Here is a 25,221-nt window from a genome sequence, read left to right on the forward strand (position 1 = left end):
CCCAACACCCAGAAAACTTTGTTTGGTTAAACATTTTGTGCCCTTCAAAGAACCTAATCTTAGCAGAGGTTGCTTTATACAAATGATTTCTGTTAACTGATATTTTAATGGCTTGTCCATTCTTTTTTTAAAATTTATTTTTTAGTTATAGTTGGATGTAATATCTTTCTTTATTCATTTATTTTCATGTGATGCTAAAGATCCAACCCAGGGCCTTATACATGCTAGGCGGGCGCTCCACCACCGAACCACACTCCCAGCCCTGGCTTGTACATTCTTATGTTTGCACATCTTCATCTTATGCAACAGACTTGGTGTTTTTAACTCAATTTAAGAAAACATCAAAATACTCTACTAGTTATAAAACAAAAGTATTGAGTGCAGATTTCAGATTTATAAAGTGCTAACTGTATATTACATTAGTTGCACTTGACTGACAATACAGAATTGGTCTAAATTTATCCTAAATTTAAACATTTCTGCTTTGTAGTTCAAAGTTAGACTCATAAAATTGCATTGTATTTGTCTTAATCCTGTTGGGAAATATGAAATCACTGCTCAAAATTACATTTAGTCACTGTATATCACCAGTAATGCCACTCTTGAGTCCTTCAACTTCCGAATGATAAGAACAGGGAAACTCCTCATAAGAAAGTACTGTATGTTGCCATGCTCATGGTCCTTATTTCCACATTTTAAAAACACTTCTAATATATGAACATTATAGATTCTGTGATGAGTGTTATAGTAGAATTGGGGGGGGGAATGTTAAAGATTTTTCCCCTTGAGCTTATAAAAGGAGATACCTAGATTTCAGAGAGTATTCTTAAAAAGATCTAATTTGGGAAAGGTATGAATTTGTAACTAATTCTTCATTGAGGTATTAAGAACTACCTCCAGGGGTTGTTCTGGTTGGGTGGAAATTTCAAGGCAGCCAGAACATCCAGACTGGCTTTGTCTGGGAATGTGCCCATGGTGGCTGCCCATGTGGTGGCTCTGGTTTTAGTGTCACCTTCACCTTAATAGCACACAGATCTGGCCTGAGCAGGGAAATAGAACTAGAGGGTGATGGATGACACCTTCCCTGGCTTCATGAACACAAGATTTACTCCCTAGACACTGCAGTACCAAGATAGCACGAGAAATTGTCAGTCATTGTGGTTTATCCGTTTTATTATATACTCTGTGGACTCTTATTACCCTAACTTTTTTTTTCTTTTATCACATTTTATACATTAGTGACTTTAATATTTGAGTTTTAAACTTTCTTAACTCTTAAAGCAATTATTCATGCTAAATTTTAAAAGTTAAATAATTCTGACTGTAGCTATTCATGCTATAAAGAAATCGGTCTATGAATTTCTGAAGGGAGCCTTGCAGAATCAAGTTACCCAGATCACAGACTCAGAATCACTATCTCTGCGGGTGGAGAATTTGTGCATTTTTCTATCACTTTGATTCCTCTAAAGAAGTTTCCACTTATTCCCTTAAAAATATCATATCATATAATGTTCTGTTAAACACAGCTAATTTTTAATTACTTTTTATGTATATATAAATGAGCATTATTGTAATTCAAATAACAGAAATATATTGAGTACAAAGTTTAAAGCCCTCTTTATTTTCCCTATTGGTCCTGCTCCTGTACCTATTGGTCCCTGGAGGCTCTGCAATTGTACATGTTATGTTGTTTTACAGAAGAGCGAACTAAGGCATATGGAAGCTGGGTTACTTACCAAGAATACACAACTAATCAATGATTACAGATTTTTTTTTGTACTGGGAATTGAACTCAGGGGCACCCATCCACTGAGTCATATCCCCAGCCCTATTTTGTATTTTATTTAGAGACAGGGTCTCACTGAGTTGCTTAATGCCTTGCTTTTGCTGAGGCTGGCTTTGAACTCATGATCCTCCTGCCTCAGCCTCCCGTGCTGCTGGGATTACAGGTGTGTGCCATCGTGGCTGGCTTGATTACAGAATTTGAACTCAGGTCCCTCTGAAGGCTTTCCCCAAGCATGCATGCTTTCATTAGGTCATGCTGAACGAGATCACCCAGTGAGGATGTTTTAGCCTGGCTTATCTTTCCCTCTGCATTTGTAAAGTTCACATCCTGACTGTTACAAAAATCAGGTTTGTAAAGTGATTTATGAAGCTATGCTGAGTTGGAAGGGTGTCTGCTGCTCATCTGGTTTGGATTTGTGTGAACATGCACAGTCCCACAGTGTGTGATTGATAACCCTTTGACTTCTTGAACTTTTCTCTGTTTTCCTTGACTTGAAAAAACAAGTTTGTACAAGTCCTAAAATAGCTAAGTAAAACAAACTGCAGCTTGTCTTCAATGATTACCCTCTCCAGTCTGCTCTGAGCGTTTCTTAGTCTCCTTTCCCTCATAGTTTTATTTTTTGCAGGATAGAAATAACCACTACCTGCCCCTGTACCCTAAAACTCTGCTTCAACTGCCCCGTGGGGGACCCCACCCAAACAATATTTGCAAAACTGCTTTCTCTTTAGTTTTGAGTTCATTCCATTCATTAGACTTCTATTGAGCAGGCTCTAGCTAGGTGCAGGGGACATTTTCTACATTCAAGGATCTCAGGGCAGTGGAAGAAAATACAAGAAAACCTGTAATAATAGCTCATTGTGATGATGCTGAAAATATTAGTTGGCTCTGTTCTCCAGGTTGGTGGGCAGTATGAGGCGACCTCAGGGAAGATGAGGACCACTGGTGGAAGCCTTTGAGGATTTTCAGCACATGGTAGAATTGACAGTATCTCCTTGACTTGGAAGCCACAGGACCTATGAATGAGGGATCTTTGATGTCTCCTAAGTTTAGATTGGGTGTGTGAAAGTACCATTGACCAAACTAGAGCACATATGGGAACATACCACGTGGGGCAAAGTGGATACGCTTAGTTTGAGCAGCATTGATTTTGGAAGTCACCAAGGGACATTTTGATGAATCTAAAAGGAGTGTTTTAAAGTAGGTTTGGGATTATGGCATTCATTCCCATTTCTTTTGTTGTTAAGGGAAAGAATGTTTCTCTGTTAAATAATAAAAAAAACTTGCTTCTAATTAGAGTATTGATGGACCCAGGATAACAGGGATATCCTAAAGCATGTCTAAAAGACTTATTCAAATTCTTCATTTCTCTTCTGCTTCACTCTTAACACTTTGTTCATTTTCAGAATGTTCTCTGGTCATGTTCCTTAGGGCTAAAAGCTGCTCTTGTTTGGAGCAAGAAAGAACCTTTAGTAATCAGAGCTCTGGGTGATTTTGGATGCAGATCAGTAGCTCTTACTTTGTAAGTAGAAATTCAGATTGATAAAACATGGGTGATTAGGTTTCTGAATATCAACACAAGAAATAGGTTTCTGAATATCAACACAAGTCCTAGCTTTTCTTTTAGGCTCTTGGAACCTATATACTTCTGACATAGTATTTGTTATTCTAAGAAAGCACTGCCTTTTACTTTAGTATTGGGTCATATGTCAGCTGCTAGTGAACACAGTTGGAAGTGAAAAATGATTGCATAAATCTTAGCAGCTAATAAGTGGTGTTGAATGTAAAAGGTGCCCTTGTTTCATCTGTAGTGGTTCACGACTTGTGGCTATACTGATAAATCTAGAAGAAAAAAGGTTTCTACTTAAAACCTTTCTTCTGTCTTCCCATTTTTATTGCTTTCGAATTCCTCAACTTTTTTTTTTTTTAAGAGAGAGTGAGAGACAGAGAGAGAGAGAGAGTGAGAGAGAATTTTTTAATATTTACTTTTTAGTTTTCGGCAGGCACATCTTTGTTTGTATGTGGTGCTGAGGATCGAACCCGGGCCGCACGCATGCCAGGCAAGCGCGCTACTGCTTGAGCTACATCCCCAGCCCCTAATTCCTCAGCTTTTTCTGTGTAAATAAACTTTAGAAAATTTTTTAAGAAACTCTCTCAGTAATCATGATACCCCCTTCATTTACTTTTTCTCAACTAAATGATTAGCATGTCCTTTTTGTTTTGTTTTCATTTTGATCTTTTTTTAGCCTGCTTAAAATGAACTTTTTAGTATAAACTACACCCCAACCCTAGAAATAGCATAATTTAATTGAATTGTGATAAATAAATATTCCAAGTATTTGCAGATGAGACTTCACTCATTTTGTGATCTTAATTCCAGCTAGGTGGAGATCAGCAAAATCCTTAGTACTGTCAAAGACTTCATTATCTTTCCACTCCTTCCCACATTTCCATGAGTTGCAAGATTTTTTTAACCAAACCACTTATGCTTATGTGATATTTTCTTTTTTTTTTTTTTCATCTTTATTCAGCACAAGTGTGTATGTATAGCTGGGTCTGAAATCAAAATATGTGTTCCAGATAATGATATCAACATTGTTCAGATGGCTGATGTTAGTTAACCTATGTATAGAAAATTCCACCAGCATTCTTTGAAAATGAAAATAAATGGCCCCAATCCATGTTCTAGGCTCCCACCCCAACACCCATTTATAGTTTTCATGGGGCCCTTGCAGTCTAGCATTTTAACCTGAGGCTATCATCTATACCTTGGGAATTTGTAGTTTTATTAGTAAGCTTTATAAGGAAGAGAATAGTCTAAAATGTCCACTAAAGTGAATTTTATTAAGGCAAGTACCACCTCCCTCTCCTATTATGGGGGAATGTAACAGATAGGCTTTCCTGATGGTATTCTTAGTGGCCTGTAACCAAATGGCCAGTCCTGGGGACCCAGGCTCCTAAAGAAGCCTTTCCCTGTCTCTGCCTCCTATCTTTAGTTTTCTTCCCCATTTTGGCTTTGTGTCTTCTTAAATTTGCTTTTGTTGTCTGTTTCCCTCAGTAAAGTCTTATAAGGGCAAAGGTATCTCTTTCATCTCTGTGCCTGGGAATAAGGATGGGACAGACATAGCTACCTCTGAATCTTTTCTCTGTGTAGAATATTTAGCGTGGATTCTATCTTAATACCCATCACAGCTCGATGAGGAAGTAGATTACTATTAGTATTCCTATATTAAAGATAGGGATACATTCTTAAATAATTTGATTAATATCATATTACTGTGTTTAGTGACCTGTTTTTATCTTTTCCTTTGTCCTTTGGGATGAAAAAAGTAAAATCATTCTAATACACCCCCCCCCAAAAAAGAGAGAGAAAGCAAGAGAAATAAGTATAGAAAATAAATGTACTTATCCCTCCATATACACAGAGAATTGGTTCCAGGGGACCCTTCATACCAAGTCCAAAGATGCTCAGTTCCCTTATGTAAGATGATGTTTGATTTGCATATAAGGTGCACATCCTCTTTGTATGCTTTAAATCATCTTTAGATTACTAATCATTTCTAATACAATAAAATTGCTGTGTAAATAGTTCTTATACTGAATTATTTAAAGGATAGTGACAAAAAAGTCTATATATGTCTGGTAATATATACAGGGTTTTTTTTTCTGAATAATCATGCTCAGTGAGGAAGTCATATACCCATTCTAAGTCTTTGTCCTCTTTTGTTATACTCTTTTTCTACCTTAAGTGCGTCAAATTTTGTTATCTAGCAACGTATTAAAGAATTTGATATAGAATTTTATTTCTAAATTTCTCAACTTTTAAGCATTTCCATGTTCAAAAATTATTTGAACTTTAATGGGAAACAGTGGAAATTGTGTGTGTGTGTGTGTGTGTGCGCGTGCACTTTTTTGCTTTTCTTTATGCTCTTCTAATTATGTGTCGCTTTATAACCAGCAATGGGTGTTAATTTTCTTGAGCAAAGAGAATATTTCTAAATTGTTGGACTTTTTGTTGCTTATTAGGTTAAAATTTAACAGAAAAAGTTTTCTTTAATCAAATAAGGATTTTGTGTAATTGCTACTTGATAGTTATATTATTCATTATATTTTTAGAACATCAGTTTTGTATAATTACAACTTCAGATATCAACTCCAGTTTATCATAAAAAGTAGAGTAAGACTCATTTATCCACAGTTATAGTATGAGATGGTAGAGGAAATAATATAAATAAACTCATATAAGTTGTTGTTTTGTAGGATTTTTATGGAAAGATGGATTTATTACATATCAAATACATATGTATTAGTGGTTAGGTCTGATGATAGAAGTAGCATTAAAGGTTTTTGGCATTTGAACAATAGAAGAAAGAAGAGTTTTCATTTTAACTGCCCAGGTTTTTAATGTTTTTACATTTTTGTTATAAATCATTTAAAGTCCTTTCTTTGATGGAAGGGGGGGAGATAGCAAAGTTTATATATTATAAACAAAAACTTAATAAATTTCCGTTCTGTGAAATGGATCATCAGTGGAAAGATAAGAGTTACTTTATAGTCAATTTCTAGAACATAATTGTTTTGTAAAATGAGGGACAGCATGCAATAAAGGAAAATAATTATAATTGCCACTTGTTCACAGTGGTGGCTTGGGATTTGGGGCAGGTACCACAAAAAGAAGGTTCAAGTTGTACAAAAAGAATTTAAGTGAAACAGCAACAAAATTTCCTTTAAGTATCTCAATAAGGTTCTTTTAGAATTGGGTTTTCACTGGCTATTAAAAGAATAACTGTGACCAACTGTCATTATTCAGATTGTTTGATTTTGAAAGGGTATGTTCCTCTGAATTCCAAGGTTAAGACTGAGAAATGTCAGTCAGTGAGTGGGGTAGACTCCTGGGCCAGCTTGCTGCCCTGAGGCAGTAGGTCAGATAATTCATACATCCTAGAGCAGTGCCACACAGACATCCTAGGAACCCTACAAAGCGAAGAGTTTGGACTGAGAGATCCATAGGTCTCTTTCATCCTCATTTATATTAATGTTTTAATTTTAAAATATTTTTTTCATCTCTTTCACTAATATCCATTAGAGCATCATTACTAAAATTTAAATTGTATATTTAAAATATCAGATTGTGTATAATCTGATATTTTATCTGTATAACTTTTTGGTTCCTGCCTTTGTTACCTTCTTTGTTCAGTTTGAACCAAGGTAGAGATTTTATTAATAAATTTTAGTGCACTTAGTAGGGAGTCTACATTATTTTGAGTGTTTCACTTACTTGTAAACAGTATTTAAGTGTTAACAAATGTGATGACAAAGGTCATGTGGCCTGCCCCACGATTCTCTTTTAAACCTTTCTAGAAATCTTGGATTATTTTTTTGTTGTTGTTATGTGGATGTTTATATTATTGTGTCTATATTTTATTTTCTGGAATGAATGAATTTGTGAACTCCTTCCTAAATCCTTTCTATCAAAAAAACATACATTTTCATCTAAAAAAAAAATACACATTTTTTTTTCTATCTCTTTGATAGGTTTGTTTCTTTTTAATGGCCAGAGGTAGGAAGTGATTTGTTGTAGGTATCACCCTAATGCTTGTTTGGGGAGGGTCCTCCAACATCAGCTAGTCCAGCCTTATCATTGCAGTAGGAATCCTTATGCTGACTACTAGAAGTTTGCCCAGCCTTAGCTGAATATTTTCAATGATGGGAAACTTCATTTTCTAGTGTTTTAATAGTTTCATTGAGTGGCTGCATTGAGTGGCTCCCACTGTTGTTAAGCTGAAGTGTGCCTTTTGGTTGCTTAAACCTTGGGTCCTAGTTCTGCCATCTATAGTGACACAGTCTTTCCTTCTCAATAGCCATATTTTGCTTGTCTCTGAGCTTTAATCTCCATAAAGTGAAGATGAGTTGAATGACTTAATTACTTCACTAGGATTGAGGTAAAGAACAATTGAGATAATGTGACCTTAGGTAAAATCCTTTTCAGGTTTCAGATACTAATGTCTTAGTTTTAGCTCTGGCGTACATTGTAAAGGGAAAAGGCAGTGTGTTTGTCCTTTGATCTAAAAGCTAGATAGATATTTCCCAGTAGATATTCTTGTTAGTAACAAAAATTAATTCATCTCTTCATTGAACATTTATTGACCATTCACTATGTACTGGCACTTGATTAGGACCTTAAGAGAATTCAGTGAAGAAGATACATACCTTCCTGGCCCTATTTAGGCATAAGTTTTCTTTCCTAGTTATTTTTACTTTGAGATATAAATGCTTTTGACTGCTCAAAATGAAATAATATTGTTAGTCTACTTTTACTCTTCTTAGTGTTTTTGGTTTTCTAACTAGTCCAATATTTAAAAATATGTTTTTGATTTGTAGATATATGGAGTCTGGGAGTGATCCTTTTCATGTTGGTATGTGGGCAACCACCATTTCAAGAGGCCAATGACAGTGAAACATTGACAATGATCATGGATTGCAAATATACAGTACCATCCCATGTGTCTAAAGAATGTAAAGAGTAAGTAAAAAAAAGTATGCGGAAATATTAAGAACTAATGTTAAAACAAGGAATTTTATCTAATGCCATTAAAATGTCAAGAAATTATGAGATGGCTGCAGTATCTAGATTTATTTTAATTTTTGACCATATTTTTTTGTTGTTGTTGTTGAGACTTTTTAGGGGGAGGGTTAGCTCCAGAATTTGATTTGAAATCCAATATTAGATTACAAAATGTACTCATATATTTCTTAAATGTTTATTTTCAAGAAATCCATTATATTGGGGTTGGGGATGTGGCTCAAGTGGTAGCGCGCTCGCCTGGCATGTGTGCGGCCCGGGTTCGATCCTCAGCACCACATACCAACAAAGATGTTGTGTCCGCCGAGAACTAAAAAAAAAATAAATATTAAAAAAAAAAAAAGAAATCCATTATATGTCTCTTTAGTCTACAGAAATGGCAGTTACTTCACTTCACTCAAAGTGAAGACTTGCCATGAAAGCAACGTTTTTCTGCAGTCACAAAAAGCAAGACCAATTGGAATTGTTGTAGTTGTTTTAAGTTCCAGAGAATAGTTAGGGCATCTTATTTTCAGAAGAGATCAATCAGCACACTATTTCAGGATCTACATAGTATGTCTCATAATTTTATTCACATATTCCTCTCACCATTTACTCAGCTCACTGAATATGTTCTTATATTTTCTGACATCAATTATTCTTGTTGAAAAGTCAGTTATCTTACTGTTGTCTCTGTGTATGTGTTTTGTCTTTCCTTTCAGACTGTTTTCAGATCTTCTACTTATTGTGCTTAGGATATGTTGGACTTCCTGGTTCATGACTTGTGTCCTTCTGTAAATTTGGAAAATTCTTAGCTAGTATCTTCTCAAATGCAGTTTCTTTTCCATTTTCTCATTTCCTTCTAGAACTCTGATTAGATATATGTTAGATATTTTCACTCTGTCCTCCTTATCTGTTCCTCTCTTATACTCCTATCATTTTCTTAGACCTTATCTTTCAGTTCATTAATTCTCTTTAGAAGTAGTTTGAAAAATTTGATATGATTTTTTTAAGGTTACAATGATTATTTTTATTTTCACCTTTAGAAGCCTTATTTAGGTTTTTTGTTTGTTTGTTTTCCCAAGACTGCATAGTATAATTTTGTATGGTCTTTTTTTGCCTGGTCGTATTTTCAAACTTCTCTTAAACATATTTAACTCAGTTATGTTCTGAGTCTGATATTTCTGTATTTGAAGCATTTCCATTCTGATTTTGCTCTGTGTTTCTTGGGTCTTGTTACTGGTGTCTTGCGTCCTTTGTGTTTTCTGACTGTGTTGCTCTTTGTAATATTTGGGGAATTCTGAGGCTTGGTTTTAATTTCTATTCCAATAGTAAGGATTTGTGTATTTACTTCTCTAGCTGATATCATTAGTTTGATTCACGGATTTGTGTGAAGACCAGTTAAGCTTATAGTTACAAGTTCTTAGAAGGAATTCTCACTCACCCTTCTTCCATAGTCAGTATTGAGGCAGGCAAGTTTTCTTCTTAACCTCTTCTGAACAGTGGATTTCCTTCTCATTCACTCTTTTTTTTTTAAGAGAGAGAGAATTTTTTAATATTTATTTCCTTTAGTTTTTGGCGGACACAACATCTGTGTTTGTATGTGGTGCTGAGGATCGAACCTGGGCTGCTCGCATGCCAGGCGAGTGCGCTACTGCTTGAGCCACATCCCCAGCCCCTCATTCACTCTTATTCTGAGGTTTGGTCCTAGCTCTTTGCAAGGGCTCTTATACCATCATTACATGCACCCAGTGTAGCCTTCAGAACCAAGGCAGGAACAGGCAAAAACTAGCTTTGGCATTCATCTCCTAAAGGTCCTCCTTTCATTCTGTTTTTAGTTGCTAAGTATTTCTTGGTTTTGTTTGTTTGTTTTCTTACTATCAAAATGCTTTAAACAAGATATATTTCTTTCTTTTTTTGTGGGGGGGTGGGAGGCTGCGTAGCTACCAGGGATTCAACTTAGGGTCTCACCAAATTGCTTAGTGCCTCACTTTTGCTGAGGCTGGCTTTGAACTCGTGATCCTCCTGCCTCAGCTATCCCAATACAACCCCAATACATCCTGAGCTGCTGGGATTACAAGTGTGCACCACCGCACCCAGCTAACAAAATATATTTCTAAAAATACATTCCATGGTATTTAGTTGTTTTCATCAGGAGGGTCATTCATTCTTCCTGAGAAAGAAGTTGGTTAGTGTACTCTGTTTTGTTTGTCATTGATGATCATTATGTCTGGTTCTGATATTTCATTAAGCCTGTTAATTCAGGAGCAGATTTTGGTATCTAGCATTAGATGGTAGAGAAACTATATTTGTGTGTTTGGCTTACTTATCATTATATCTGGAGGTCATGATTTTTTATTTTACAAATATAATGACACTAAATTCTCACTATTCCCATCTTTGCCCCTTCTACCACTAGGGACCTAATTAAATTTATGGTGTGGATATAGGAAATAATTATTATTAATAAAATAATTTGCCACCTTAATCTTGTAAGCAGTGTGCTTTAACAATGGATGTACCTTCCTTTCCAGCTTAATCACACGGATGCTACAAAGAGATCCCAAGAGGAGGGCCTCTCTAGAAGAAATCGAAAACCATCCATGGCTTCAGGGAGTGGACCCTTCACCAGCCACAAAGTATAACATACCCCTTGTGTCATACAAAAATCTCTCTGAAGAGGAGCACAACAGTATCATTCAGCGCATGGTGCTTGGGGACATAGCAGATCGAGATGCCATTGTTGAGTATGTCAATGCTTATCAATACAGGGGACCACAGCTTTAGGATTCCCAGAATGGGCTTTCTTCCTTATTCTTCAGAGCCTTCAGATACTGTGTATTGGATAGAGTTCTAGTTAATAGGAATTGTCATTTACCTCTAGCATTCCTGGTCCAGTGCTTCACACAGATGGTCAAGTAAACAAAACTGGGTGGTGGTGGTGAGTGCTGTGGCCTTTCTGACTTTCTGTGGGGTATATTGGGATAGCTTGTTTTGTGTCTCAGTATGAACCCTGTCTGTAGATATACATCCTCTTCATTCTTGTGTCTCCTGCTGGTCCCCATAGTGAGTAGGGAGACCAGGAAGCACCATGAGCTTAGACTGACTAAATCGGGGGTTGGTAAATGCATATTATTAAAAGTAAGTTTTATTCAACCACAGCTATAGCCATTAGTTTTGTACTATAATGATTGGCTGTCTATCTTCTTCAGAGTCCTTGCTGCAGCAACCTGGAACCTGCAAGTTATGCAAGTTGTTAATTAAAGCCAAAGCCTTTTTTTTTTTTTTTTTTTTTTTTTGCAGGGGATGGGTTTGGTATTGGGATAGAACCCAGGGCATTGTTCATGCTAGGCAAGTGCTCCCCCAGGTTCATCTTCAAAGTTAGTTTTCAATAACCTGAGCAGTTTGAAATCAAGGAAAATGCAGATTAAAGATGCACTTGCTTTGTTCTAATGATGAGTAATTTTTATAAAAAGTACAGACTAAATACATGCAGCATTTCTATAAATGAAAAGTCAAAAATTATTTAATGTATTGAAAGATAGTGAGTATGAGGAAAAGAGGATATAACCTGGGAGATAAAAAAGATGTTCTCTTCAGGGTTTCTTGTGGCCTTATCATGAGATCTAACCCATCACCTTGATCTAGTGGAGAAAAGGCCCCAGGCTGACCCACAGCCCCTGCCATGTGTTGGCCATTTGGGGGTGCACCAGCAGTAGACTAGTCTCTAAGAAGGGTGGGGTATGTATAAGAGACATATCTTAAGGGTGAGTTTTTTCCTCTTTCTTTCAATACTGGGGATTGAAACCAAGGGGCACTCTTCCACTGAACTGCATCCCTGACCCTTTTTATTTTTTTAACTTTGAGACAGGGTCTTGCTAAGTTGCCTAGGCTGGCCTCGAATTTACAGTCCTCCTTCAGCCCCTAGAGTAGCTGGGATTACAGATATGTACCACCATGAGGGTATTTTTAGTATACTGGAAAAGGGATATACAAAAATAAACTCAGGTTCTCAGTTTAAATACAAATATCTACAGATTGCCAAAGTATATCATGAGTCTTCATAGATCAACCCATAGCTACTCAGATGACTTAAGCAGAGAAGAGAACATTTTGCCATTTCTGCTGTGGACAATCACTTTAGGAATGTGTAGAAAATGATTTTTTATTTTGAATGGGTAAAAGCTGTTTGTTTCTTCCTGAATTGGCCCAGTGTTCTTAACTTAAATACAAATAAGCATACATAATTGTGTCATATAGAACTACTTAATTAATCATGTAAATTTAGTTTAAATTCAAAGGGGATGTAAGTTTAAATGGTTCAGGTAGCTGCAGTTTGCCCATTCACTAGCTTCCCAAGCATAGCAGGAGCTGGGAAACCCAAGGTCACTCACTACTTTCTGAGTGAGTCTTACTTCTTACCAGCTGCTCATGTTATGGAGAAGCTACTCATTCTGAGGGCAAGCCCTGAGAATTACAGTATGTCCCCGGAACACTGCTAACTGCCGCCTTTGGCACGCAGCTGAAAAAACAACTCTGAGAAGTCATTCTGCCCCCTGAATTTCACCTTGGCCTCTTCCTTTCTGGCCCTGCCCTGCCCTGCTGTGCCCCGTCCCACCCTCCTTTGGATGTTTCTCCTTCTCCCCTGCATATTTTATAAAAAGTGATCTTGGAATCATTTCTTTCTTAAAGTGTTCATTATCTTTTTTCGCTAAATGCAAAGTCTCTGAAAATCATAGTTACATCTTTTTGGAACTTGTAGGGGTTTTCTGAAACACACTCATGGTATGTCCCATGACAGGCCAGCCACAGGAAAGCAGACAGACCATGTGCCTTGTTTGACATTGTGCCCCAGTACCTAGCCAGCACAGTGCCTGCACAGATGAGGTACTCTGCAAGCATTACCATTTAAACAGATGAGTAAATAAAATATATTGATTTTATTTAAAGAAGAGGTCAGTGACATACTTTCAATTAATTGATGGTAGCAGTTCTGTAATACCTAAAATGCTAATAAGCATAGAGTATGAAAATAACATTTCCTAATTTTTTTGATACTAGCATTTCAGTGCACATTCATGTAACAGACTTTGTCTTCATTTTGGTTTTTTTGGTACCAGGGATTGAACTCAGTGGCACTTGACCACTGAGCCACATCCCCAGCCCTATTTTGTATTTCATTTAGAGACAGGGTCTCACTGAGTTGCTTACGACCTCACTAAGTTGCTGAAGTTGGCTTTGAACTTGCCATCCTCCTGCCTCAGCCTTCTGAGCTAGCTACTGGGATTACAGGGGTGTACCACCACACCCGGCTTCATTTTGTTCTTTTAATGGAAGCAAATAGGCAGTTTAACAAATACACTACATACAAGTTAAACTTTCAAATAATGTTTATGTTCTTAGAAGCACCATTACTTTTTCTTATGGATCTGAAACTGACATCCAACCCAGCTGCTATCTGCAGTTTTTTTGTTTTTTCTCCCACTGAAAATGAATATTTTTATGCAGTTGTTTTTTAGACTTTCAAGAGTGACCTAATGTTTGTTTTTCTGGTTTACATTTTGCATACTTTTAAAGCTTCCCAAATGAATTTCATTTGCTTGTACTTTTGTGTTTTTTTCTAATTCTTATTTTAAAAAAAAGCCTATCTCTAGCTTATGTTTGTTCTCATCTCGTTTTTCTCAGAGCACTGGAAACCAACAGGTATAACCACATCACGGCCACTTACTTCTTGCTTGCTGAAAGGATCCTGAGAGAAAAGCAAGAAAAAGAAATACAAACTAGATCTGCCAGCCCTAGCAATATCAAGGCCCAGTTTAGGTGAGAAAAATGTCTTCACTGATTTTAGTAAGTTACGTTTTGAAATAGTGAACTATTTTGTGTGAATGCTTCCTAACTCTAGGGTGAGAGGGTCTTAACAGTGATGGCAGCCTCATTGGAGAGGGCAGACCTGGGCTTCTGGGGGCAGCTGAGGTCTTGGTTCTCTCATCAGCAGCTGCTTCCCTTCTTGGGCTCAGTGGGGGATTGTGGGGGTAGGTAGCTGTTGGAGAAACAGCTTCTAGCCAGTATGTCTGCTAGTTGTTTTCATTAAATTCTTCCAAATCTGACATGTGTTGCTTTCTTAAGTTTTTATCCCAGAAACAATGTTGAATTTTCCCTCGTCTTTTTTTTTTTTTAAGAGAGAGAGAATTTTTTAATATTTATTTTTTAGTTTTCGGTGAACACAACATCTTTATTTTTATGTGGTGCTGAGGATCAAACCCAGCACCCCGCGTGTGCCAGGCAAGCGCATTACCGCTTGGGCCACATCCCCAGCCCTTCCCTCTTTTTTTTGAAATAATTTTTAAAGATACATAGGGTATTTTTGTGCCATCTATGCTATCTCAGGATTTTAGGTATTGGGCAGTCAGATCAGCTAGTCAGTTCATCAGCTGCTTGACTTTTCTGTGATGTAGTTGCCTAATTTGTGAAATGGGTATAGTACTATTTACTTATTGGGATTGTAGTGAGGGGTAAACAAATGACTATACATTAAGGTCTAAGACCAGGCTATTTGTTTGCTCCCATTATTAGAACTGTCTGATCACCACCTTCATCTTTAATAGAGTAGTTCTACCAGGCTTTGTAGTTTGCAGAGTGAAGCATAGACTGAGGGGGTTAATAATCATGATATCATCCGAGGTTGCTGTCATCAAGTCTGTGTAAACTTAGACAGGTGACTCTGTGGCTTGATTTCTTCATCTGTTAAAAGGTGGATAAATAATAGCATTGAGTTGTTGTGGGGTTCAGTGAATTAATCTTGCACGGTTCTTGTAGCACTGACTGGCTTCTAGTAAACACACAGTCATTTGAACTCCATTCAAGATTCATTTGTAATTTTTTTTTTAGCAGTTTTGCTTTGTCTTTGAGATGATTTTTCTCCCATTTCTGTGGCTATAAAGATTACTTACTTAGTTTTACAGTGTTGAGTGCAGATTTGTACTCAATATGTGAGTTGTTTAATGTTTTGATTATCTCACATTAACAGCCATTGGTTGAGGAACACCTTTCAAGGACACTGCCCCCTACAGCTGAGGCACTTATCCTTGTTTCTGGGTGTGGACTCTCAGGGTGGATTTTGGCTTTAAGTTGGAGAAAGGAAAGCCATCCACCTGTGTGTGGTCTGTATCTTATTCTCATTCTCACATTGATTGACCGCAGTTCATAAAGTACCTCATGTGCCACCACAGGGAGTTGCTCAGTGTGTGCTGGGGTATCTGAGCAGCTGCTCAGGTTTGAAATAGCTCCACTGTGCAGGGCCACACAGCCCACAGAGCTGGTTTGATTGTGTCGATGGAAGATGACTTTTCCAGAGATGCTCTTGATCTTAAAAATATTATTAAACACTTACCTGTTGCAAAATACCTGCAGTGGCTCTGAAAGATAGCTTACTTCCTCCTTGAAGGGTAGGATGAGGCTCTAAGTTGGGGTAAGGATGTCTGTTGTAAAATCCCTAGGCAGTTTTTTAAAGTTATAGATTTAATTGGGTTTTATTTTTAGGCTACAAAACTTGGTGTGAAATGAAAATGTCACAGTGTGAAAATGACTGTTTTAAATGTCTCTGGCATCTACTATTCCTCTGGGCAGAGAGGACAGTTGAGAATTGAAACATGTTTTTTCAAAACAGAGGCTAGAGAGCCTCATTTTCGTAAGTTCTCTTTGGCCACCAGGCAGTGTTCTCATCATTTAGGTGACTTCAAATCAAAGAATAAAATCAAAGTTTAAATAATAAGTCAGTTTTTCTATCTAGTACACTTGTGTGGACATCCCAAAATGTGCTTATTTACACTTAGTGTTTTTTATTGGAGAGGAGATGCACATATGCTAATTATACTTCACCTTTAAACTATTTCCATTTATTTGTATTAATGCTCAGCTTTTGCCCCATCATGTAAAATCAGTACTTGGAATTTGAGGTGAATCTTTTCTAGCAATAATATAACTTTAAAGGAACAAAATACATGTGCTGTTCAAGTTTTGAAAAGCTTGTGCTTTCTCAAGAGATTTATCTTGTAGCATAAAACTTTTATGTAGATACAGTTGGTCTTTGCCCCGTTTTCTTTCCTGATGCCTATGATGAAGTTGCCCTTTGTCCATGTTTCAAATGATGTTTTCCCTTCTGGCGTCCTTGCTGATGTTTGCAGATGTGAAATGGGTTTTCAAGTCTCCTGCTGCTTTTCCCTTTCAAGTCTGTAGATTTTGTCCCAGTGTTTTCATAGTGTCCCTTACTAATGTGTGCATGTGACTCCATGGCTCTTTTCTTTTCCCATCTGTTACACAGGCAGTCATGGCCAACCAAAATCGATGTACCCCAGGACCTTGAGGATGACCTCACGGCTACACCTTTGTCCCATGCGACTGTTCCCCAGTCTCCTGCGCGGGCTGCTGACAATGTCCTTAATGGCCACAGGAGCAAAGGCCTGTGTGATTCAGCGAAGAAAGACGACCTGCAGGAGTTGGCTGGACCAGCACTCTCCACGGTGTCGCCCACAACCTTAAAACCCACCGCCAGTGGGCGGAAGTGTCTGTTTAGGGTGGAGGAAGATGAGGAGGAGGATGAAGAGGATAAGAAACCCATGTCCCTCTCAACACAAGTGGTTCTGCGCCGTAAGCCCTCAGTGACCAACCGTCTGACATCTAGGAAGAGTGCTCCTGTCCTCAACCAGATCTTTGAAGAAGGGGAATCCGATGATGAATTCGACATGGATGAGAATCTGCCTCCCAAGTTGAGCAGGTTAAAGATGAACATTGCTTCCCCCGGGACTGTCCACAAACGCTACCACCGGAGGAAAAGTCAGGGCCGGGGCTCCAGCTGCAGTAGTTCAGAAACCAGTGACGATGATTCTGAAAGCCGGAGGCGCTTGGATAAAGATAGCGGGTTCACCTACTCTTGGCACCGCCGGGATAGCAGTGAGGGCCCCCCTGGCAGCGAGGGGGATGGTGGGGGCCAGAGCAAGCCAAGCAATGGCAGTGGAGGGGCGGACAAGGCTAGCCCCAGTGAGAACAATGCTGGTGGGGGCAGCCCCTCCAGTGGCTCTGGTGGCAACCCCACCAACACTTCAGGCAGCACGCGCCGCTGTGCTGGCCCCAGCAACTCCATGCAGCTGGCCTCGCGAAGTGCGGGGGAGCTCGTGGAGAGCCTCAAACTCATGAGCCTCTGCCTCGGCTCCCAGCTTCACGGCAGCACCAAGTACATTATTGATCCCCAGAAGGGCTTGTCGTTTTCCAGTGTGAAGGTCCAGGAAAAGTCCACCTGGAAAATGTGCATCAGCTCCACAGGGAATGCAGGGCAGGCCCCCGCAGTGGGCAGTATAAAGTTTTTCTCTGACCACATGGCAGATACCACCACTGAATTAGAACGAATAAAGAACAGGAATCTGAAAAATAACGTGCTCCAGCTACCTCTGTGTGAAAAGACCATCTCTGTGAACATTCAGCGGAACCCTAAGGAGGGGCTGCTGTGTGCCTCCAGCCAGGCCAGCTGCTGCCACGTCATCTGACTGCGGCCCACTGACCACTGGCACACCTCCTGCTCAGAGCCGCAAAGACCGGCTCACTTCACTGTTTCCTTTCTGTTTTACTCTTTGAAAGTGGGTGTTCTGAGCAATTATTTATCACCTTTTCGTTTGTTCTCCTGATGCTGTGACAATGCATGGTCTTTGTGCATGCTGCTAGACTCTCTTCTTTCCCAGCCGAAAAGTCTACTGTGTAATTTTTACATTCATAATTTTAATGTGGATGATCAGGATTCAATTAAAATGTATCTTTGGAACCTAACGTAAATGGAGCACTTAGAAATTTGATGTTCTGCACTTAACCTAGAGAGAGAAAATGCTTTTGTTTCCTTGTTAAAAAAAAAAAAAAAAATCTAAATTCCTGTCCTGACCTTCTGTGATACGGAAACTCCGTGCTCTGAGGCACACTGTGGTGTCTGAGACAGAACCAAAGCAATAACGTGGTGAAGCCGACAGGCCTGGGTGCGAGCCCATGCTGCCCAGCCGCCCAGGGCCTGTGCAGAGCAGAGGACAGCAAGCATCTGCACTGAGAACCTTAGAACTATGATTTAAACATACCCACACCTGTTTGTCTTAAGCTATAGTGCGAAAAAAAAGTTTGGGCTCTTAAAATTTAACTGAAGAAGATTTTCTTGTTTTTGTAATAGGTGAGATAAAGTACTTAGATTTGTAAGGCAGCTTCCCCTGTAGTGATGAATTACAAGCAGACAATCTTTTGTAATGTGACAAAGTGAATTAATGTCTTAACTCTACTTATAGAGTATATGTCTGTCTAACAGAACAGAAAGATGCTCTGTGTAAATTCCTTCCTGTAGGGCACGCTGCAGGTAATCCTTCAAAATCATATCGATAGAAGAAACTGGAGGGCCTAGTACAGAAGCAGAGGTGCACACACATGTTGGCAAGTCAAAACTCGTAAATTAAAACAAGTAAGTTTTGTTTTTTAGGAATTTGTTAACTAGGTTGTCTCTTTTGTTAATTCCATTCCATTCCATCCTTTGGCTCAGCTAGCCATGAAAATTGGCTGATTAAAAATATACATGAAAGGGTAAAATTCACACAGCAAACAAAAATGCACAAAGCCTGATTTGTAACTCCCCCCGTAAGTGTTTCCCTTTGCCTTCCTGCCATTTCCTGCCAAACAATAATCAAAGAACTCTTGCTTTAAACTATTCCTGTATAAAGACTACTTTGACCAGATAATCATCTCTCCTGGCATTCATTCTTGTAGGATGCAATATATTACAGATTGTGAATTTTAGAAGGAGCCAGATCTATTTTTTCATGCTATGTCCTGGGGGGGTCTTAGAAACAGTGCTTATCAACATTGGTGATAGGATGTGACTGGGCTGTGGGCCCTTCCCCTCCTGTCATGGCTCCAGGTGAGGAACTGAGATGCATCTGGTCACGTACTTGAGAGAGTGGGCAGAGCACCAAAGAGCTGCATTACGTTGGTCATGGTTTCTTCAAGTACTACTCAACTGACTCTGCTACTTTAGGAATAATATATTTTACTCAGAACTCTGAACTTCACAGTATATCTAACTATACTAAGTAAAATGATACTTAAAATGCTTAATTTACTTTCTAGACCTAGGCTAGCTAGATACGTTTTAAGCTACAGCTCTAGTTCATTGTGATATTTATCATTGAAAGCTATGAAAATAGATGTGTGGGTGAAGCCATAGAACATATTTGCTTGAAACTTTTGAGCAGGGATCATATAAAGGGCCAGAAATAAGATGTGTGGTTCACATAGATCGTGAGCGTAACATCTGTATTAAACGTAGGAGAGAAGTTTATAAAGGGCATTGGCAATAAACTCTTTGTTGCAGCTGTTTTCCAAGTAATGTAAATACTTTTTCCTGTGATTATGTATAGCCTTGGAATGGCACCTTTTAACTAACCCACATGTGTTTGGTTTTCAATGGTTTTTTATATTCAGATGTATATATGGTGCTCACTTTAGGATCAGCAGTGTTGACCATTTATGCTGCATAGCTGTATTATAGCCTTATTAGTTATGTGTGGTTGGGTGACCCTCTGGGTATACAGTTGTCTGTCTGAGTGTTGTCTAACTCATTTGTTGATAAGTGAATGATTGTGCATGTGTTGTATGTCATAGTATGTCGTCACATAAAAGGGAGGGAGCGGAAAACCATTACATTAAGATAATATTGGACCAAACTACTTACTTGCTCTAAACAGTTACTTGTACCCCTTAACCTGTCTTCAAAAGTTGCATATAGTTACAGTAGTGTATATTAAATATTGTGGGAAAACAGTTAGTCTTGTATTTTTCTGTATGTGTGTATATACATATAATTATGTACTTCTGGCAATTCTATCTGTATTTAAAGATGTGACAATCTTGACACCGATTTTAAGACTAGCCGTGAGACTGAATTAAAGATGATATCCCTACCAAGTGAAAATTGATGTGTGTTAAGAGGGTACAGAATTATCAACTGATTTGGTCAGTTGCTTCCAATTCTGGTTGATTTTCCTTATTGTGTAAACATTGGCAGGTATGTGACAAATGGGAAAATAACCCAAATAATAAAGTGACATATTGGTGTTCAGCAATATAAACCGTGTCCCGTGTTGTGTTTTTTTCTCATGAATGCAGCTTTGTGTTTTCCCAGCCTAGCCCACTTACACCCAGCTTCCCAATATTTCCCTAAATCTGCATCACCAGATGTGCCTCAAAAAGTAGTCAAGATGACCATTCTTGCTTTAAACTCAGGACCACCAATACCAAGTGGGTGCTAGGGTTGCCTGTTAAACCTTGTTTCTCCATTTGATCTGCTTTCTTTACTTGGCTGACTGGTTACCATGCTCCCTGATAACTGGATAAACTGAAGCTATTAGCACTTCTGCAAGCACCCACTTTCCTCCTCCCATGTGTGTCGGCATGCTCTGCCCTTCCTCTGTTTGTGTGATTCCAGCATAGACCCTGTACCCCTGGCATCCACAACTGCTCCAGCCATTCTTTCCTGTCCCTTGTGTCATCAATCTTTGCTTCTCTACTAGACCATTCCTAATAGGAAACAACAAAGCAAACATGACTTTATCTCCCTCTTAAAATTTGCTCTCTCTGTAGCTATTGACACATTTCTCTATTTCTGTCCTCCAGTCAAGCCCATCTGAGCAGATAGACACTTGCGCTGTCACGCCACCAAAACTGCTTTGCCAAAGGTAAACAGTAACCTCCGAATGCTGAGTCTGTGGTCAGTTTTAAAAAACATCTTTATTAGCAATAAAAAGGGATAGCATATACAAGAGATGAATGTGCTATTGTAAACAGAGTCTTTAGAAGATGAATCACAGAGACTTGAATGAAGAACAGGAGGAAGTCACTGGGGATGTGACAGAAGTGAATTCTAGGCACAGAGACAACAAGTGCAAAGTATTCCTAATACTTGAAAGGGTTAAAGACTGAAGATCCTTCCTCTAGGCCAGGAGTCTACAAACTAAAGCTTTGTCGCTGACAAGTCTGTTAATAAAGTTTTATTGAAACACACCAGCTTTATTGAAGTAGAATTCACACATCACAGAATTTGCCAGTTTAAATTATACACTTGAGTGGGTTTGAGAACACTGACTGATTTTATGCAACCATTACCATAATCCTGCAGTCTTCTAGTTCACCTGCTCCTCAACTGCTGAGCTGGGATGATCCAAGCTTCATTTTTCCCTTCTCTGCACTCAGTCTTGAGCTTATTCAGGCTATCACCTATATGCTAACAGAACCCCCGAAATACACTTAGTCCAGATCTTTCTCAACACCAAAATTCAACTATCCATTTGCTCTACTTGGATGTGTCTAATAAGTATCTCGGTATTCACAGGCCCAAAGCCCTTGGTCATCACTCTGAGATTCTTCATCAACCAGTGTTCTTCAGCTCATTAAATGGCACCTCCAAACCTTTATTTGTTTTCGACCAGTGATAAGTCTTGGTGTCATTCTACACTCTTTTATCTCAACATCCAATCCATGAGCAAATCTTATTTGCCATTTAAAAGTTGAACCTTATTGCCTCCACTGACACCATTTGTCCTTGACCATCATCACACGTGGACAACTATGTCTCTTACAGAACTGCTCTGTTTTTGCCCTTCCCTTTCGGTTATCTGTTCTCCACTCAGCAGTACAAATGATTATTTAAAAAAATAAATCATGATAACATAAGTTTTGAAAGGTGTTTAATTTCCAAATAATCAGGGATTCTCTATGCAAGTTTCTGTTACTTCTAATTCTGCTTTGGTCAGATTTTTTTTTTTTTTTTTTTTTTTTTTTTTAAGAATTTAAGTCTTTTGGGCTGGGGTTGTGGCTCAGAGGTAGAGTGCTCACCTACCATGCGTGAGGCACTGGGTTCGATCCTCAGCACCACATAAAGATATTGTGTCCACCTATAACTAAAAAATAAATGTTAAAAAAGAATTTAAGTCTTTTGAAATGTTATGAAACTTATTTTGTGGTGCACCATATGGCTATCTTGGTGAATGTTTTGTGAATTCTGGACAAGTGCTATTGTATCTTCCACTCATGCCGTTTAGTTCCAAGTTGGTAATGTTCAGGTTGTCTATATTTTGTCTGATTCGCTACCTCATCATTTCAGTTCTTGAGACAGGAGTGTTAAAACATTCAACTATTTCTCCTTTTTGTTCCATCAGTCTTATTTCATAAAATTTGAAACCCTGTTAATACACATTTAATGTGATGTCCTTTTGAAGAATTGGCCCCTTTCATCAATTGTATGGAGTCTTATGGTTCAGTGGTAGAGCACTTGCTTAGCATGTGTGAGGCCCTGGGTTCAATTCTCAGCACCACATATAAATAAATGAATGAAATAAAGGTCCATCAACTGCTAAAATAAATAAGTGTGTGTGTGTGTGTGTGTGTGTGTGTGTGTGTGTGTGTGTGGAGAGAGAGAGAGAGAGAGAGAGAGAGAGAGAGAGAGAGAGAGAGAGAGAGAGAGTCTCTCTTTCATCCCTGGCAAATTATTTGTTCTGTGAGCTACTTTACCTGATACTGATATAGCCACTTCAACTTCCTTTTGACTTGTTTTTTTTTCCACATATTTACCTTTACCTTCTATCTTTAAAATTGTTTTTTTTATTAAGATAGCATAGAGTTGGCATTTGGTTTTTTATCTACTTTACAAACCTTTGCCTTTTATTGAAGTGTTTAGACCAATTGTGTTTACTGTAATTATCAAATAGTTGAATTTAAACCTATGCATCTCTTTAGTTGTTTTCTATTTATTTCATCTGCTCTTTCTTTTCCTTAACTGAGTACTCTCCCCACCCACCCATTTAATCTCCACTATTGGCTGTACCATTTTTCTTTTCTTTTTTTAAAAGAAATTGCTGTAGTAGGATTGAATACGTGTATGTATGTGTGTGTGTATATATATAGATATAGATATAGATATATATTTGGGGCAGGTACCAAAGATTGATCTCAGGGGCACTCGGCCACTGAGCCACATTCCCCAGCCCTATTTTGTATTTTATTTAGAGACAGGGTGTCACTGAGTTGTTTAGTGCCTCGCTTTTTGCCAATGCTGGCTTTGAATTCACGATCGTCCTGCCTCAGCCTCCCAAGCCACTGGGATTACAGATGTGTTCCACCATGCCTGGAGACAATATCTATCTTAATGTATCACAGTATGTCTTAAAATAATCTTTGTGTAGAATGTAAAAACCCTACAACTGTAGATGCTTCCATTTCCTTCTGCTGTTCCTTGTACTATCATTTTATCTTTACATATGTATACATATTTTATTTTAATAATTTTCAAGAGCTTCAACATGGGGGAAGCATTTCACTTATTATCATTTCTAGCATGCTTCATTTCTGTGTAGGTCCACATCTTGGAATTTTCTTCTGCCTTTAGAACATTATTAAACATTTTTATGGTGCAGTTCTGCTGGCAATACGATCTGCCAGCTTTTGCTCAGATGAAAAAAAAAAAAAAAACATGTTCACTTTATTTGTGAAGGATATTTTTATTGGGTATAAAATTCTAGGTTGACCTTTTTTTATTCTAGTGCTAGACATGGTGAATTTTATATTGTTGTTGAAAGTTGCATTTTGTTGTATTCAGGAAGAGTTTCGGGTTTCGTACACTTTAATTGAAATAAGTTGGATCCTTTTGGGTCTTGTCTTTAAACTGTTGAAGCAGTTCAGAAGCCTTTAGGACTAATTTGGCCCACTACTGAGGCAATACCTCTCTAAAGATTTTTTTTTTTTAAAACCTCTAAAGATTCTCCTACGGTCTAAGATCCTCCCACCTATGGCTGGAACACAAACTGTGCCCAGCCTTACCTAAGTGCTGAGTATGGTTCAGCCAACTGCTTTCCTGTAGTATGTTCTTCAGCCTCAGCTAGTTTTCTTACGTAGAATGCTGACCAATAGGAAACCAGAGATGAGATTTTTGGAGCTGACTCACTCTGCAGCGCCCTCCTCTGTGGCTACTGTGTCCTGCAGGTTTTATCTACATCAGTTTTCCTGAAGCAAACTTGGTCTGTTCCACTCAGCAAATCCACCTGGCTCTATGGAGGCTGCCCGCCCCTGTATTCTGGCAGCTGCCTTCAGGCAGGAGCTTGGGGCCCCAGAGTGCACATTTGTTTCCCTGCTCTCAGGGCGACAGTCCTATGTGATCTGTCACCCAGTGTCTGAAAACTAAGGCTTCAAAATACATTATTTGGTTTTCTATTAAGGGTCAGAGGGCCAGTTAGGTTCCTCTGATTCCATCATGGCCAGAAACACAAGTCTAAATCATAGGTCACTTCCCTGCTCTGGCTACGGTGACCTCTGTCAGTCCTTAAACAGGCCCATCCTGATGCAGGCTTGGCTGGGCCCCTGGGGTAGCTTGCAAGCACCTCACCTTTGACTCGTGGAGAGCTGGGATAATCAGCTCTCCACACCTGTCCCTGGTCACCAGAATGACCCTCTCATTGGGAAGGAAGGGTGCTCCCAGGCTGGAGGCAGAAGCTTGAGGACACAGTTGCCCTGGTGAGGGGCCAAGCCCTTCCTCCAGGTCCTGCAGGTCCCTGGAGGTTGATAGGTGCCCTTCTCCTCAAGTCCCTTTTGGGCAGGGCATAGAGGCTTGCAGGGAGGGCAGGGCATAGACACCTGAAGGGAGGGCAGGGCCACATCATCTGGTGTTGGCTGAGGCACCGCATCAGGCACTGTTCTTGTAGAACCCAGGGGTTCAGAAAAGAGTGGGGACCAGCTGGGACACCATGACCCTTGACCTGTGGCCTCTGACCTTTCTCCTGGCTATCAGCTTCCTGCTGGGAGAAGGCAGAGG

At 38.9% G+C, this 25,221-nt stretch overlaps 1 protein-coding gene across 2 annotated transcripts in view; it reads left to right on the forward strand.

Moving 5' to 3' along the window:
• Snrk (SNF related kinase) overlaps positions 1–20,485 on the forward strand; it is a 49,568-nt gene extending 29,083 nt beyond the window's left edge. For both annotated transcript variants that reach the window (XM_026408051.2, XM_026408052.2), the window contains 4 exons: positions 8,165–8,306; positions 10,880–11,092; positions 14,031–14,165; positions 16,666–20,485. In XM_026408051.2, coding sequence (XP_026263836.1) covers positions 8,165–8,306; positions 10,880–11,092; positions 14,031–14,165; positions 16,666–17,884 — 1,709 coding nt within the window. In that variant the 3' untranslated portion in view covers positions 17,885–20,485. The remainder of the gene's footprint in view (positions 1–8,164; positions 8,307–10,879; positions 11,093–14,030; positions 14,166–16,665) is intronic.
• Positions 20,486–25,221: the final 4,736 nt, after the last annotated feature.

The sequence above is a fragment of the Urocitellus parryii genome, chromosome 3, assembly GCF_045843805.1.
Source record: "Urocitellus parryii isolate mUroPar1 chromosome 3, mUroPar1.hap1, whole genome shotgun sequence".
NCBI lineage: Eukaryota > Metazoa > Chordata > Mammalia > Rodentia > Sciuridae > Urocitellus > Urocitellus parryii.